Source organism: Debaryomyces hansenii, assembly GCF_000006445.2.
Source record: "Debaryomyces hansenii CBS767 chromosome G complete sequence".
Classification (NCBI taxonomy): Eukaryota; Fungi; Ascomycota; class Pichiomycetes; order Serinales; family Debaryomycetaceae; genus Debaryomyces; species Debaryomyces hansenii.
In genome coordinates this window covers 1,400,150-1,416,497 of record NC_006049.2, presented here as the reverse complement: position 1 = coordinate 1,416,497, position 16,348 = coordinate 1,400,150, and the positions used below count along the sequence as shown (strand labels likewise).

Below are 16,348 nucleotides of genomic sequence, written 5' to 3'. Positions count from 1 at the left end.
AGAGTTCTTCTTTGTTATGGGTTATACTTCAGCACGTAATAATGAAGGACTATTTCTTTCAAAAAGTAACTCTGAAGATGAAGTTTGCTTGAAACGGAGAAAAATTGAAGAGAATGAGAGCTTCTACGATTCTGAGAATGATTTTAGTGATTGGGAAGATGTTCCATTAAATAATCCAGAGGTTTTGGATTCCTTTAATATAACAATAGGTGACCCTAAGGTAAACGAGGAAGAAAAGGACAACAGAAATAGACTAAGGCTTGCTATAGAGAACAAAAAAAGAAGGAAAACTATTCATTATCTTGGAATGATATCATATATGATGCATGGGTTTCAACGGAATAAATGGCTCAATTCAAAAGATCTCTTAAAGAAACTAAAGAAAATGTTACCAGAGTCTCTTATTAACACGAAGTTCAAGAAGTATAAGAGAGCAATAAAAAAGTTTAAATCAGCACCAACAGATGCATCATTGAAAGATGAGGTTTATGCTAATTTTATGTATATTGTTAAGTACTTGATTAAGTGGTTTAGACTCAATTATAAATGTGATTCAAATGGTTTAAGAGTCCTAGGGTATCTACCTCGAAAGTCGTCTGCTTTTGACAATATGAAGGACTATTTTCCTGATTCGTCTGAGCCCATAATAGACTTGAAAGACTTAATTTCAAAGGCTAAAAAATTCAAACATAATAGGGATACTGGTGCTCAAATATTCACTGCTTTATTGAGATCACTAGGTTTTCAAAGTCGCCTTGTTTTCTCATTGCCTCTATTATCCACCAATAGGCCAACAAAAACTCAACCAAAGCTAGATCATGATAAGTTACAGAGAAATAAGGATTTTGATTTATTATATCCTTATTTTTGGACGGAAGTGGTTAATCCCGCTGATGAAAGTGAAATATTTGTCATAGAAAATATATGCTTTTTTGAAGAAGCCAAAAGATTTGTATGTTTAAAGAGATTTGCTAGATCCACTATTTCGAAAGAAAATTTATCTAATTACTACACAGATATTTACTTTCCTTTACAAAACCAGTTCAACCAAATGCCCATGCATTATGTTGTTGCTATGGATAATGACAACCTGATAATGGATGTGAGTCCTCGATATATGTCAGATATAAGCTATAGATGGTTCAAAAAGTTAGACCTTAGGACTGATCTGGGAAGAGAAGCGATGTTATTTCAATCTATGTTAAGGTATTTGAATACTGGAAACGCGTGCCATATTACTAACAATATGGAGCTAGATACTTTAAGACAGACTGCTCTATTGAACTATAATATACCTTCCAACTTCTCTTCAATGAAGAGGAATCCTAACCTAGTTACGAGATCGACTCTTAGATATAATGAGTTTATTGAGCCTAATACAAATCCTATTTGTACTGTCATGATAGATAAGAAGTTTCTGAAGGAGCCAGTATTTTTTAAAAATTCCATTTTGGTAGGTAAATCAGAACAACAGTGGAAGTTCTTGGGGAGATCCATAAGGGATGACCAAATAGATTGCCCAATAAAGACTACAAGGGCTTTACAACGACATACTTTACTTAATAAAAGGATTTGTAATATCAATATTTTGAATGATACTCCCGAATTAAACGATACAAAACTTTACACTTTTAGCCAAACCTGTCCTTATATCAAGTTAAGCGTGACCATGCTGCCCTCAGGTTTCTTGCAAGTACCCAGAAATGAGTACGGGAACATAGAAATTTACAAGCCTTTTATGGTTCCAGATAAATGTGTCTGGCTTACTTTATCTGACATCGAAAATATTTTATTGGACTATAAGTTCGGTAAATTGACATTTCCTTTCACCGACAAAGTTGACTATGTTTCCGTTGTCACTGGATTTAATTTTGCATCAAAAATAGGACAAGCAATACCAGTTAAACAAGGTGTGTTGGTATTAGAACTGCAGGCAGTTTTGGCAAAGAAAATTTGGCTCTACGGTAAAATAAAACGCTACGAAATTAAATACAGAGAAAATAAACTACGTGCATTAAGTAACTGGAAAGAAGTATTGAAAAGATTAAGAATAAAATCAATGGTAGAAGAGACATATGGTGATATGGAATAGTTATTTATAGTCCGGTGGTGCATTAGTTATTTTCATGGTTATTTTCTTGTTATTATTACTGAATTCTATTTTTGCACCGTTTGTACTCCCTCCCTCCAAACCGTCTATCTTTGATTCAATATCTCTTATTAGATCTACACCTAAATAAAATGGATCTTCAGGTAGCCAAATTTTAGGTTTTTCATACTTGAAGGCGGGGTGAAGAAATAATAACTTGCGGTTCAGATAGTCTTCATTAGGCAGCTTTTTTTCCTCATGCAGTGTATGAGTATTGTTTAAATTATCTTTCAAGTTTGCAATGGTTGCAGGGTCCCGAAATTTTTTGTCTGACAATATAGGCAAATATGAGAAATGTTTCACATATCTATTGTATATAGTTATATTACCAAAAATAGTTGCCAATAAGATGATACACATCACCCAACCTTGTATAATCATTGGACAAGAATCGTTTTCATTCTTCAGTAGAAAGAAAATACCAATTAAGCAACATTCCAAACAATAAATCCCTGTATATAAATGTAATAGTGCTATGGGGTAATGCTTTCCTTTGGTATCTGATTCATTGGTCCGATTATATATATATTTTAATGCGTATTTGTAATAAAGTAACAGCAAAGAAAGAATAAAAATGACAAAAATTGCAATTAACGGGGAAATCACACAGTAACATATTCCAATAGAAGCAAATACTGAATAAACTGGATATATGGAGCCCCACCGAATCCTTAATAAGTTAGTGATACGATTGAATTTTTGTCGGGGAGTTTTATCTTTTATCTTATGCACTGTTAAATGTAACATTAAGGGTCCAATTCGCAAAAAATTATTGCCACAAAAGGCGAATGCCTTTAATGTAATATACTGAAAAAAGAAAGTTGCTGCTTTTGGTAAATTAGTTGCCAAAAGAACTGGGATGGACGTTGGCTGATCAACAATCTGTTTAAAAATAACAGTAATACTCGACAGGATAGTGACCACTAAAAACTGTTGCACGAATAAAAAGGCGAAATACCATTGTTGCAAATTTAATTCTAAGTCAGCTCCAGATAACATACCCTTGAAATAAGTCAAGAACCTGAAAACTATTAGAACTATATCTGTCAATATTGCAAGAAGGAGTGAAGGTAAAATGCTTGAGATAGTATCTCTAGCCTCTTCGGGAAATTTATAAATCCATTTTAAGCTTGGAATCAACTTCGTGAGCAAGGGAACCTGGGAGACTAATCCAATAAATGAAACTGGGATAACATATAATAGGATAACACTAATAAATATAAGACTCACAAAATATTTCTCGATTAAGCAAGCAATAGTATTATTGCGAGCAATATTATCCCATAGAATGTCTTTTGGGTGAATTTCAATTAATGTCAGATCTAGATTTCCTTGAATTTGAGAAAGTAAACATTGATGAGCTATATAGGCCCCGGTTTGCGTTTGGAATTCAACGAATAACTTATTATGTTTTTTTAGCAGACCGGTTGCCAAGGCAAATTTTTTTTTATCTATTAACTCTTGTTTAATGTTAAGGGTTTTAATACACCAATCTATAATAGATACTCTTTTTCCAAGAAATATAATTCTCAAGAAACCGGGGAACCTCAAACGAAAATATCTCTCAAGTTTTGGTATTTTAATAGATTTAAAATATATTGGGGGATAAAATTTTGGATTCAATGAATTATTAGCTTTGAGTCCTAGACTGTTTCTCTCATTTTCAAGATTATTGCCTTTTCTTTCCAATTGTTCGGGAAAACAGGCATCCATTTTTTTATATTTTTTCCCATATTCCAAAGAAGAGTGCTTCAAGCATGATAGTTCCGCCTCCTCTAAAAAATTTAACGCTTCCTTCGCTTCTTCAACAAGCTCTAAAATTTCTCTATAATCATACATGTACCAAATATTTTCAATACCACCGGGAACTGTCGAAAACAAATTACAAAGAACATCCAAATCTTGCAAATGGGGTGGTACATTTGAAATTAATATGGTTTTTGAAAGAACTGAGTTTCTGTGACTTTTTGTAAGTAGAAAAGATTGTCTGATTTTTACGAAAGTTTGCAATTCATAAAGTAGTAACCATTGAAAAAAGCCAATTGTAATTAAACTCATTATAAAATGAGCATTTAATCGATAGACCTTGGATCTAGAAATATTGGATAAACTAAGTTTATCCAAACCCATTGCAGAATATTCAACGCTGCTTCCAGTCACATTAATGGGAATAAGAATAATCATATTTAACGAACCAATAAACATGAAAAAAAGAACAAGAATACTCATGTATCTGATAAAGAAATATGCATCAAGTCCCATTGATAAGTAGTAGCTAATGCTGCATCTCAACGTCGGCCAAACCCAAACCAAGAAGCCACTAGGTAAAGGTTCTATTCTTTCATCTTTGGGAACACAATAGCTTCTTGGTTGGTACAAAGACTTAAATATGGATCTGAAAAAGCAGAAAAATGTAAGCTGCACAGTACAGAAACAGACCGAAGTGTAAACTGTTTTCAATAATAATGATAATTCAATACCTGCTGAGGTATGTGCGTATCCAGTTTGGGTTGTATTTAAGAAACCATCAAATTTTTGTGAATAAAATATCCCCATATACGTTCGTGTTAATTCGCTATAATCAGATTCATCAGGTAATATAATAGTCAGCATATTTACGCAAATCGTGGTTTATAAAATTAAATGATCGAATAGCCGCTGGTATAATTGGTTGTAAAATATTTAAAGGGTCGCAAAATATATAGTTGCAAATTATGTATTATCTTACTTTTATTATTATATTATGTACATAAATAATTTACTCCTATTTCTTTCTAAATGCAACTTCTTCAGGTAGTTCGAAGCTAACACAGAACATTGGCTTTGTAGGCGCTACTCTTCTTACTAAATGAAACAGACATTTTTCTAATGGTATTTCATGATCAATTAGCCCTACAATTTTTTTGTGAATCCTTTTATATAGTTCCTCTAATGATGGTTCGGGTTCTTCATGGGGCGAGTATTTCTCAAAACAATGGACGTTTATAATAGGAAGTTTGAAATCAGGTATTTCACGAATTACGCTTTCCACTTTAGGATCGCTGTATAAACCAACAAATTCATCCAAGAAAGTCAATGCAGAGTCAGGCAAGTTCATAACATAATTACTGAAATATTTCGGGATGTTGACTGTTGTTACCTCATAGTCTTTGGTAGAAGATTTTTCATTCGAATCAGAATTCATTTTCCTTCTTTTAATTAATTTTTTTCTTTCTACCGTCTTCAGCTCGGTAGACCATTCCAATAATAGTCTTGGTGAGTTTCTAATAAATTCACGACCATCGAGATTAAAAGCCTTAACAAAAGAATCTGTGTGATTCAAGATTATATTTTCTTTTAAATATTTGAATGATTCTGGGTTCAAGTCATTGGCTAATACAAGTACGTCCTTCTTACCAGCAGGTACTGCAAATGGACCAACACCTGCAAATACATCTCCAACTACATCTCTGGGTTTGAACTGGTTGATTAGTCTTTCGTGTTCCGTATTCAATCTCGAGTTCCAGTATACCTTACTAAAATCGAATTTAAAGCGACAACCACTTTCACTTTGTTCAACTTGTAAATCATCTTTGCCAGCTAAAACATTCATTTTGAATGTTCTGAATTTAGTATCAATTGTATCTACCTTATCGACTACAGTTTCAACCTTTGAGTTCTTATCTAAGATCACTTGACCAATCAAACTTCCGTAAGGCTTGAATTCGTCTCTCAAATTCAAGTGAGCAACATGTCCTGCTTGTGCAAACCCAGTTGGAATTTCACTTATCAAATCTTCCGGCAAAACAGCTCTCAAAATATCGTCCGTTTTCCAGAACTTGTAATCCAAATGTAAAACATACGGCTGAATACTGATATTATATTCTTTTATCTTTTCAACTGTGATGGGTGACAACTTCAGCTTATAATCATTTATATCTTCAATGTCTTCTCTTAATAGGACTCCCTTGGAATTTTCATTAACGGGTACGATGTGCTTAATTGATGGTAAATATAAAATATCAGGCTTACAGGTTTTAACAAATTGGCCAAGAAACTTAGGATCTGGGAACGATGCAACTAATAAATTTACGTCTTTTTGAAAGAATGAACGATCTAAGATTTTCATTGATCTATCTATAGGTGGACCAAACTTGCTCATCATAAACTCTCTTCTATCCGTTTTATTTATTCTATGAAAATTTCTAGTATGAAGAAATAACTTGGGTGCCACGAATAAATGAAATTTACCAATAAGGTTTCTAATCATTCACTATTCTACGATCCAAAAGGCTTATGGCTTATGGCTAACTAAACAATTTTCAATTCAAAAAAAAAATCCATGTCAGAGCGCACCAGGGCTTCACGCCCAATATAATTTTCGAATATCGATGAGATTAAAGAAGAGAATAAAAATCTAATCCAAACAATAGATAATGGTATTAGAGATGGATGTTACAGATGTTATAAGTATCACCAAACCGGAGTCTCATGATATTGGCATTGATTCAGATGTGGAAATGTCAGACGGGGAGGAAACCAGTAAAAATGAACAATCTATTGTAACACCAGGTGAATTGGTGACTGATGATCCAGTTTGGATGAAAGGTCATGGTACATACTTTTTAAACGATAAAACGTATTCTTCCGTTGCAGGTAATGTTTCTAGAGTTAATAGATTATTAAGTGTTGTTCCTTTGAGGGGCAGATACCAGGCAGAAACTGGTGATCATATAGTTGGAAGGATAACTGAAGTTGGTCCAAAGAGGTGGAAAGTTGACATTGGAGCAAAACAAAGCGCTATATTGATGTTGGGATCAGTCAACTTACCAGGTGGTGTTTTGAGAAGAAAATCAGAAAGTGATGAATTACAAATGAGAGGTTTTTTGAAGGAGGGTGATTTATTGAACGCTGAAGTGCAAAGTATATTTAGTAATGGTAGTGCTTCATTGCATACCAGATCCTTGAAGTATGGAAAATTGAGAAATGGAATATTCGTAAAGGTTCCTTCAAATTTAATTATTAAATCAAAGAACCATTCGCATAATTTGCCTGGGAATATAAGTGTGATATTGGGAGTTAATGGATACATATGGTTGAGTAAAACTTCCAGCAGTGGAAAAAGTAATGCCAATGCAAGTTCTAATAAGGCACAGGCTTCCATTGATGCTCACGGGTCTTATAATCCAGGTCAAGGATCTGTCTCAATTACAAGATTAGAAGAAGAAAGTTCTTGGGAAATTTATTCCGATAAAAATGATCCAAATATTTCCAATTCGGTCCGTAGCAATATTACCAGATATTATAACGTTATAAAGGCTTTGGGTTATGGTGAACTTGGAATAACGGAGCAAAGAATTACGATGGGTTATGAAGCAAGTTTGGCATATGCAAACGTTGGAAAGTTGATAGATAAAGATGCAATGGCAAGCATATGTCAAGATGTAATAAACAATGAAAAAATGAGAGGCAATTAATGTACATTAATTAATTAGATGACTGTATAAAAATTTATAATAAACATTAAATTCTATTGAATAGGAAAGCGGATGCAATGACTATAAAGCTATAAATATTTTCTCTTTTTTAGATAACATCTAAAATATACTAATTGTGCCATACCAAATATACTAATTGCTACTATCATAATGATAGAGACTTTTGTGTACTCAGAGAATATTCTTTCATTTGCATCTCTTAATTTCGATTCTTGTTCCATTAGGTTTGTCAATATCAATTCTGAATTTTTTAAGTTTTCCACAATATCGCTTAATTCTGATTCCAATAGTTTAATGTTATTTTCAAAGTCATTTTGTGTGAAATCCTTTTTAAGAGTTTTATCCGTACCTTCCTTCTTACTTTTCTTTTCATTATTTTTGGCATCAACACCTTGATCAGAATTATACTTGAATTTCTTAAAATACTGCGCATATAGGTTATAATTAGTTTGCTTTATAGTTGTCATGTTTTTAATATCAACGAATATTTCAACGTCCCTATCTTGTGGTTGAAATGACCACGATTTATCCAGATACAAGTTATCAAAACATATGTAGATCAAAGATTTACCAGTATCACTATTCATGAGTTCATCAACCCTTTCTTGTTCCTTATTACGCCCTAGATGAATCTTGTTTAGTATATTACGTTTATCTGGAGAATCGGCGTAATTGCGATTAATTTGCAGTGGATTATTTAAATTCGTAAATATTAAATTCATCTCTTCTGATATATCTCCCTTGTATCTGATCTTATTATTTTCTGAATCAAATATATTCATATTCAAAACTTGTGACGGTAATTTTTCTCCACTATCAACAGTTAATATTATTATATCGTCTTTTACCGTTGGATAACTCACACAGTTTAGTAAATTATTAATGCTTGAATATTTTTTGTTATCGCCCACCAGATGCGGAGTCACTATGAGTCCTAACCCATATGTTTGAATCATTACCATACTTGTAACCCATGCGGTCAACAAAAGTTGAAATAGATCACTCATACTTATGTTAATTTATATCGTCTTTGTACAAGAATTATTGTTTTAATAAGCGAGTGTCTATAGGTTAATTAACCAACATATGAAAACGACAAAGAAATAATGCAACTATAAGTATCGTTAGATGAGATGCAATAATGCCAATACTGAAAACCCTGAAGACACTTAGCTTTTTTCCTCAAGGTTTTTGTGCATTTCGAGAAAATATTGAGGGTAAATAAAACACGCTCCCAAAAACTCGTGTTATATATTTTGAACCTAAGCTAAGAATGTTGTGTATGAAAAGTAATGTGTCTATTATCAATGATGCAACTACCTAATCACCATTTTATAATTTCTAACTTTTCGTAGATCGTGGTGTATGGGTTATCATATTTTTGTAAGTCATAATAGTCCAAAGTACCTTAAATACTTTATACCTACAATGTTGAGTAATAGAGTCTCAAACTTAACATTAGTTTACGGTTCTATTGAAAGAGATTATATTAAGTCTGTATTTACATGAAAATCTAGAAGAACTTTGTACAAGGTTTAAGATTTATTTTTTGCAATTAGATCTTCGAGTCTTTCTTCGAATTCATGTTGCTCAACGTTTTCAACAATTTCATTGAGTCTATAGCCCTCCATACACCCATCAATATCATATAAAGAAAATCCACATCTGTGATCAGTGACTCTATTTTGAGGATAGTTATATGTTCTAATCTTGTCAGATCTATCAGTTGTTGTGACCTGATCAGTTCTCAATTTCCTTTGTTCTGCTATTTCCTTATCTCTTTCTAACGCAGCTAACCTTGCTCTTAAAATAGAAAATGCTTTAGCCTTATTCTTAGGTTGAGATCTTTCATCTTGTTGCTGAACTTGAATTCCCGTTGGAATATGCGTAAGACGAACAGCCGAGTCAGTTGTGTTGACATGCTGGCCTCCTTTCCCACCTGCCCTCATCGTGTCGATTCTAACTTCTCCAGGTTGAAATTGCCTTTCATCATCCTTCAAGGACGATTCAGTACCTTCCGACATTTTGGGTAATACGACAACTGCTGCAGTGGAAGTATGTATCCTACCTTTAGTTTCAGTGCTAGGAATTCTCTGTACTCTGTGAACACCACTTTCGTGTCTTAGTATGCTATATGCACCAGGATTATCGATACTTATTATAGCTTCATTCACGCTACCATTATTACCGTGGCTTTCCAGTATCATGGTCCATTTCCATTTCATATGATTGGCAAAATTGATATACATATTTAATAAGTCACCAGCGAACAATGCAGCCTCAGATCCCCCAACTCCAGGTCTTAATTCCAACATGGCAGGTCTATCACTATGCGTAACTGGCGGTAAAAGTCTGCTTTGAAGTACTTTTGTAAAATTGAATACTTTTGGTATTACTTCCTTTAATTCATTCGATGCTTCATGTACCATTTCGGCATCTTCTTCCTCATGCAAAATTTCTAACAAAGATTGAAGGTTTTCAATCTCATGTTGATATTTATGATAATTGTCCAAGATAACCGATATATTTGAGAACTTAACATTGGTTTCCTGGTCGAAGGAACCTTCGGATATTTTTGTTTCTAGAATTTTAAATTCATCTTTCATCGATTCGGCTCTTTTCAAAAGTAATGGATGAATTTGGGGCAAATCATCTATACTAATAGTGTCATTGGTTTGAGTGGAATAGGACCTAAATAACCTCGTTTCTTTTAACACCCCTGGAAATAGAGTAATATGCGTGCATTGCTTCCGTATCAAACTCTTTAACATGTTGAGGTAAGGAAGTATGACGGGATAGTTTTAGTTAAGTTCTGCAAAATTTACTTGTTGATAAAATTTTCGAGCTCATGCGTACTACAAATTTTGAAAAAGATCACAGCAGCAAAAATTCAATAATTTGATTCATTCAACTTCGTAATAATGTCAGCAGAAACTAAACCAATAAATATAAATGAGTTCCAAATCGCAATAAAGGATTTATCAGATGAAAATCTTCATTCAATAAAAAATCAGTTAATAAATTCTATTTCCAAATTAGAAGACACTGATGATATATTAGAAAATGAAATAATATCTACCAAGGAAGAGATATCTAATTTAAAAGAAAGCGAAAGTCACGACCAATTGAAGAATGACTTGGATTTATATAGTGAATCTATCGAAGAAAATACGATAGTAATTGAAAATCAGAACCAGCGATTGGTTGCGTTGAATGAAGAATTGAAGAGAAGGGGATTAGTAACACTGGAGTCAGGGAAAGAAGACAATGGTGTCTATCTTTGATTATACTAATTATTATATATACATTTTATTTACAATATCTATTTCTTTTTGATTGGAGTTACTTCGGTACCAAATAATTTATTCAAAAATGGTTTTTCTTCAATTTTGATCGGATCTTCTGGTCTTTTACAAACTAGTAACCAAGTGGATCCTAAATGAACCCTCTTCTCGTAAGTGATGTCCAAACCGGCATCATCAATTAACTCACCGATATCCAAATTCCATCTACAGGCCCATGTTTTCATTCTCTTATCAGATCTAAAATCTAGATGATTATTAATGAAATCCCAATTACTTCTGCCATGTTCGAGCAAAACTATTCTCCCTCCTGGCCTTAATAATTTGGACATGTTCTGCAATGCTTTAACTGGGTCCTCATGGGCACATAATCCAAATGCTTCTATGATTGTATCGTATTGAACGGGATTATCTCCACCTGCAAGTTCCACTAAGTCTTCAGCTTTGCCGACTGTGAATGCTGCTTTTTGATATTTTGGGTAGCTCTTTCTAAACTTTTTCTGGGTTATATTCACCATTTCTTGAGAAGAGTCTAAAAATGTGATAGAATCAATATTTTCAGGGTACAAATATGGTATATTTCTACCAGTTCCACAGGCGACTTCTAACACATCACCTGTTAACTGTCTCATTAACCATCTACGACGCATACCTAAAAACATACCTCTCTCTTCCCACTTGATTTGGTCATCATATACTTTGGCAATTTGTTCAAAAAATTCTGTAGTATTCTGAGGAGGAACAATATTTGGGTTACTAAAATTCTTGTATGGCTCTGAAGGTTCATTTTCGTTTTCACCCTCTTTTTCAATAGTTGGAATCTTTTTTACTCCCTTTCTAGCTTGTTTACTATACCATTCTTCTAATTCTTCAGGGGTTGGTTCAAACATCGAATCCTTGTTGAATAAATTTTTCCTTCTGTATTCCTTTCTCATCATTTGATAAATACGGAATTTTTTTTCTTCTCTTGGTTTCAACTTATCGTTACTAAGTGCTTTCAACTTTAAGTACTCATACTCAGATAAACTTGATGCATCTTCAGTATATTTTTTTCTTATATGCTTCATTTGTATGTCCTCATAATATCTATCTCGCATGTAGTAGTAAAAACAAGCCAAAAATATCACGAACGCAGAAACATAGTATACAGTCATGCCTTTTTTAAATTCTTTGGATTGGAAATAAATACCCCATTGACGCCATTTAGGAAGTTTCTCTAAGTTCTTCTTTTCTTGTAGTTCCTTAGGATTTAATGGAAATGGTGATTTCTTGGAGTAGTATCTCAAGAATACTGGATTTTGAATCGATCTCGAAAAATTTGAACCAATACCAATATTTTTCAAAAGATTCCGTCTCATAAGCTGCCTCGGCACCTTGCAGCTCAACATTTTTATCGCTATACTCTTTGCAATAAGTTGGTTTTATGTTCTAAAAGTTCAATACTTAAAATACATCAACAAAAATAAAAATTCCGGGTAACCGAGGGTCGGTATTGATTGAAAATCTGATGGCAAACATAGTTAACAACTCAAGATAAACGGGTGAATTCAATTGTAATCAATATTTGTATAATGACCGAGTCCTCAACATTATTAGAACAAGCTAGAGCGGCCTCATCTAATGAGAACTTTAAAGAAGCCGAATCGAAATATCAAGAGATAATTTTGTCAAAGGAGAGTTCTGGACAACCCACGTCTAAGGTTTTACAAGATCAGGAAGCGGCTATATTGGAACTAGGTAAGATATACCAGAATCAGAAACAACCAGATAAGTTAAATGAACTACTTGCGTATTCTAGAGCTGTTTTGGGGAATTTTGCTAAGTCCAAGACGGCAAAGATCGTAAAAACCCTTATTGAGTACTTTGATAATATTTCTGATGCTCTTGAATTACAAATCCAAGCGACTAAAGATAGTATTGAATGGTCCGTTGAAAATAAGTTATCATTTTTAAGACAATCATTACAATTGAAATTATCTGCGTTATTATATCAAAAAGGATCATATCAGGATGCGTTAAGAATTATAACGGATTTGTTACGAGAATATAAGAAATTAGATGATAAATCATCTTTAGTTGAGGTTCAATTATTGGAATCCAAATTGTTCCATGCTTTGAGGAATATTCCAAAAGCAAAAGCTGCGTTGACGAGTGCAAGAACATCCGCTAATTCAATATATTGTCCAACATTATTGCAAGCAGAGTTGGATTGTCAAAGTGGTATTTTGAACTTAGAGGATAAGGATTACAAAACTGCATTTTCATATTTTTACGAAGCTTTTGAAGGCTTCAATTCTCAGGATGATGATAAAGCAATTGTTATCTTAAAATACATGTTATTAACCAAGATTATGTTAAATCTCATCGATGATGTTAATACTATCTTAGGTAGTAAGAATGTTCTTAAATATCAGTCAAAAGATATTGATGCAATGAAGTCCATCGCTACTGCCTATTCTAATAGATCCTTGAAGGATTTTGAAACATCACTTTCTACATACTCACAAGAATTAAGATCTGACCCAATTATCAAGAGTAACTTCAATGTCTTATATGATAACTTATTAGAACAAAACTTATTGAAGATTATTGAATCTTACAGCTGTGTTGAATTGTCACATATTTCTCAGACAATCGGCTTAAACTTACAACAAGTTGAAGGCAAATTATCTCAAATGATCTTAGACAAGGTTTTCTATGGTGTCCTAGACCAAGGAAATGGCTGGTTGATTATTTACGATGAACCAAGAAAAGATGCTACTTACGAAGCCTCTTTTGGTCTTGTAAACAATTTGTCTAACATTGTTGATTTATTATATGAGAAGGCTTCTTCATTGAATTAGATTTATATAGTAAATCCGTTCGGATATAATGACCTAAATAAGAATTAGAATATATATTTTATTCTCGTAAAATTTGAAAGTAATAAGGCTAATGAAATATTCCTTTTATACCTCTTTCACTCGCAATGACTGAGATTTCACCACATCTAACAAGAAATTCATCCAATCTTCCGCAATTAACAAAACAATTCAAGAAATCATTTTCGTCTTCATTAGCAACCTCAGTGACTAATTTCAAAGCTTTGCGCATGTAAGACCAATTGTTTAACCTTGAGTATTGATAAATCTGCAATAATTCCATAATCAAGTATGGTACATATATTATTCGAAATTCTTTAAATAACTCTCTATCCTTTGAAGCAGAAGCAATTAAATCAGAAAGCCATTGAAATATTAATTTTGTTAAAGTTTTAGTGACCTTCTCAATTGAATTATTTATATGATTTGATTTCCAAAATGAATTTGGAGTGATTTTTGATAAAACACCATTTATTTTATTATCTTTCAAGAATTGCTTCCAATCATCGATCAATAATAAACCCAGAATCAACGAATCATAATTTAGAAGCTCTTCTTTGTCGTCTTCACTAACAATACATGAAGCATTCGGGGAACTAATTGAATTTATATGCGACTCGAGATCGTATTCCTTAATTAATTGTTTAAAATTCTTACCTTTACCAAATTGCTTCAAAGATGATACTTTACCACACAATAAAAACCTACGCATGATAGTAATAGATGCTGAAATAGCATCTTCATGCATAGAGTTTTCAAAAAACCATTCAACTGAGCGATATAATTTGTAATCCGCTTCATCAACCTTGGATATATCATCATGTACTATGACCTTAGAAGACTGTTTGTAAAGAGGTTCAGTCTCAATCATTACTCGTTCAACAGTTCTTCTTAAAATGTTAAACATTTTATTCTCATTATATCCAGAATCAGCATGAGCCAGTGACTCTTCTCCAGCAGGGGTAGTAATATTACTAAATTTTTTGGCAATTGCAATTTGTTTTGAACGTTCTTCTGAATCAGTAATCGAAGACAAAAATAATGAGTAGCATTCCCTTGCATCCTTTTCATCAGGAATAAATGACAAATAAATTGGAATTAATTCTGCCAATTGAAGCTCCGATAATTTGGAAACATAAAGAGTCATAACCTTCGTGGTATCCTTGACGTTGATTTTATTATTTACTTCAGAAATTAATTCAAAAATTGCTAAATGGGTAATAACCCTAATAAGGTGACTTTTGGATATCAACGAATCAGAATCATTATCCTTGCTTGCTGTATTCAACGATCGAATAATGTTATGTATTAATGTAGATACTTGATTAATCATTATTCCACCCATTATTACTCGAAGAGGATGTGTGCTTTGTTCTGCAACTCTATTTTCGGACTTCAGCAATGTATTCAAAATATCATCGACAGTGGACAACTGCGGTTTAGGAATAGCCAAGGATAATGTTTCATCGTTAAGCATATTAGTCGGCAAACTGGACACTATGAACGATTCCAAATTATGTATATACAACTGATTCAAATATAATAGAAGGTATTCTTCCCAGTTATCTGCAGAATCTTCCAAGTTTAAAGATATATTTCCACCACTCAAATAATTATATATTAACTTTTCATTGCGATTTAAATTAGGTTGTTGAGATAGCTTATAGACTGTTTTTTTCCACAACAACTTGTGTCTAATACCAGACGGCTTAGAAACAAATGATGAATGATCTTCTGAGTTGTCATTAGTTAGACTATCTAAAATCATATTATCAGAATTTTGAGGGGGGTTTATGAATTCTTGATCAATAACAGGATCAACATAGTCTTGTATGGCGCCAATTAATATCAATGCGAGTGTGAAATTTCCTGTAAGATTAGCGTAATCTATGGCTTCCTGAATTCTATTTGCAAGAACCAATTTATATATCAAATAAAATGTCTGCGAGTCCGTATCGTTGTCAGTTGGATGAATCGTCTTTCCCGACCTCAAAGGTGAATCTGTATCTAAATCATCTACGATATTGTCTGGTTGATTTTTATTATTGGCCAACACTTCGAAATCTTTGTTTTGAATCGCTTGCCTTGTATTTTGCCATTTTCCGTCAGAAACGTCGCTTGAACCACTAATATCTATAGACTTTGAATTTGTCTGTAACCAATGAATCATAAGAGATATTTCCCGGACTTTAGGATTCCTTCTTAAGAAGTTCTCTTGTTTGACTGATAACGAAGAAAATGGGTATTCCTTATACGGCTCTTCTGAAATACTGAGTCTGAATGAATATAAGCTTTCAACTAAGTGCCACAACTTCGTTTCTAAATCCCAATTTTCAAATTCTTCCTGAAGATCGTTATTTGATCCCTCTTCACTAAGCTGTTCGCCAACCAGCAAGGCATGCAATGCACATATAGATTTGAAATTGGCAATTATTTCAAAGATATCCTGCTGATTATTTAATTGATATCCTTGTAAAACATTTGCAAATTGCGTCTCAGGAACATTAGCCACTTCTCCATCCTGAACCACCATTGAAGTTGCCATAATCAATAATTCGA

General features: G+C 33.1%; 10 protein-coding genes across 10 annotated transcripts; 4 read left to right on the top strand and 6 right to left on the bottom strand. All coding sequences in view use genetic code 12, as the record gives it.

Annotated features, from left to right (window-relative positions):
* Positions 1–16: 16 nt before the first annotated feature.
* Positions 17–2,092, top strand: DEHA2G17314g (DEHA2G17314p; the record flags this gene model as incomplete). Its single annotated transcript, XM_462292.1, has 1 exon — positions 17–2,092. One exon carries the CDS (start codon positions 17–19, stop codon positions 2,090–2,092), a length of 2,076 nt encoding a protein of 691 aa, XP_462292.2.
* Positions 2,093–4,762, bottom strand: DEHA2G17292g (DEHA2G17292p; the record flags this gene model as incomplete). Its single annotated transcript, XM_462291.1, has 1 exon — positions 2,093–4,762. The coding sequence occupies one exon, from the start codon at positions 4,760–4,762 to the stop codon at positions 2,093–2,095; it is 2,670 nt and encodes an 889-aa protein (XP_462291.2).
* Positions 4,763–4,913: 151 nt separating this feature from the next.
* On the bottom strand, positions 4,914–6,398 carry DEHA2G17270g (DEHA2G17270p; the record flags this gene model as incomplete). The annotated part of the gene is made up of 1 exon (XM_462290.2): positions 4,914–6,398. One exon carries the CDS (start codon positions 6,396–6,398, stop codon positions 4,914–4,916), a length of 1,485 nt encoding a protein of 494 aa, XP_462290.2.
* Positions 6,399–6,564: 166 nt separating this feature from the next.
* On the top strand, positions 6,565–7,605 carry DEHA2G17248g (DEHA2G17248p; the record flags this gene model as incomplete). Its single annotated transcript, XM_462289.1, has 1 exon — positions 6,565–7,605. One exon carries the CDS (start codon positions 6,565–6,567, stop codon positions 7,603–7,605), a length of 1,041 nt encoding a protein of 346 aa, XP_462289.1.
* Positions 7,606–7,694: 89 nt separating this feature from the next.
* On the bottom strand, positions 7,695–8,633 carry DEHA2G17226g (DEHA2G17226p; the record flags this gene model as incomplete). The annotated part of the gene is made up of 1 exon (XM_462288.1): positions 7,695–8,633. One exon carries the CDS (start codon positions 8,631–8,633, stop codon positions 7,695–7,697), a length of 939 nt encoding a protein of 312 aa, XP_462288.2.
* A 528-nt stretch (positions 8,634–9,161) lies between these two features.
* DEHA2G17204g (DEHA2G17204p) lies at positions 9,162–10,397 on the bottom strand (the record flags this gene model as incomplete). The annotated part of the gene is made up of 1 exon (XM_002770611.1): positions 9,162–10,397. One exon carries the CDS (start codon positions 10,395–10,397, stop codon positions 9,162–9,164), a length of 1,236 nt encoding a protein of 411 aa, XP_002770657.1.
* Positions 10,398–10,547: 150 nt separating this feature from the next.
* DEHA2G17182g (DEHA2G17182p) lies at positions 10,548–10,910 on the top strand (the record flags this gene model as incomplete). The annotated part of the gene is made up of 1 exon (XM_462287.1): positions 10,548–10,910. One exon carries the CDS (start codon positions 10,548–10,550, stop codon positions 10,908–10,910), a length of 363 nt encoding a protein of 120 aa, XP_462287.2.
* Positions 10,911–10,948: 38 nt separating this feature from the next.
* Positions 10,949–12,316, bottom strand: DEHA2G17160g (DEHA2G17160p; the record flags this gene model as incomplete). Its single annotated transcript, XM_002770610.1, has 1 exon — positions 10,949–12,316. The coding sequence occupies one exon, from the start codon at positions 12,314–12,316 to the stop codon at positions 10,949–10,951; it is 1,368 nt and encodes a 455-aa protein (XP_002770656.1).
* Positions 12,317–12,499: 183 nt separating this feature from the next.
* Positions 12,500–13,771, top strand: DEHA2G17138g (DEHA2G17138p; the record flags this gene model as incomplete). Its single annotated transcript, XM_462284.1, has 1 exon — positions 12,500–13,771. One exon carries the CDS (start codon positions 12,500–12,502, stop codon positions 13,769–13,771), a length of 1,272 nt encoding a protein of 423 aa, XP_462284.1.
* An 88-nt stretch (positions 13,772–13,859) lies between these two features.
* DEHA2G17116g (DEHA2G17116p) lies at positions 13,860–16,334 on the bottom strand (the record flags this gene model as incomplete). The annotated part of the gene is made up of 1 exon (XM_462283.1): positions 13,860–16,334. One exon carries the CDS (start codon positions 16,332–16,334, stop codon positions 13,860–13,862), a length of 2,475 nt encoding a protein of 824 aa, XP_462283.2.
* Positions 16,335–16,348: the final 14 nt, after the last annotated feature.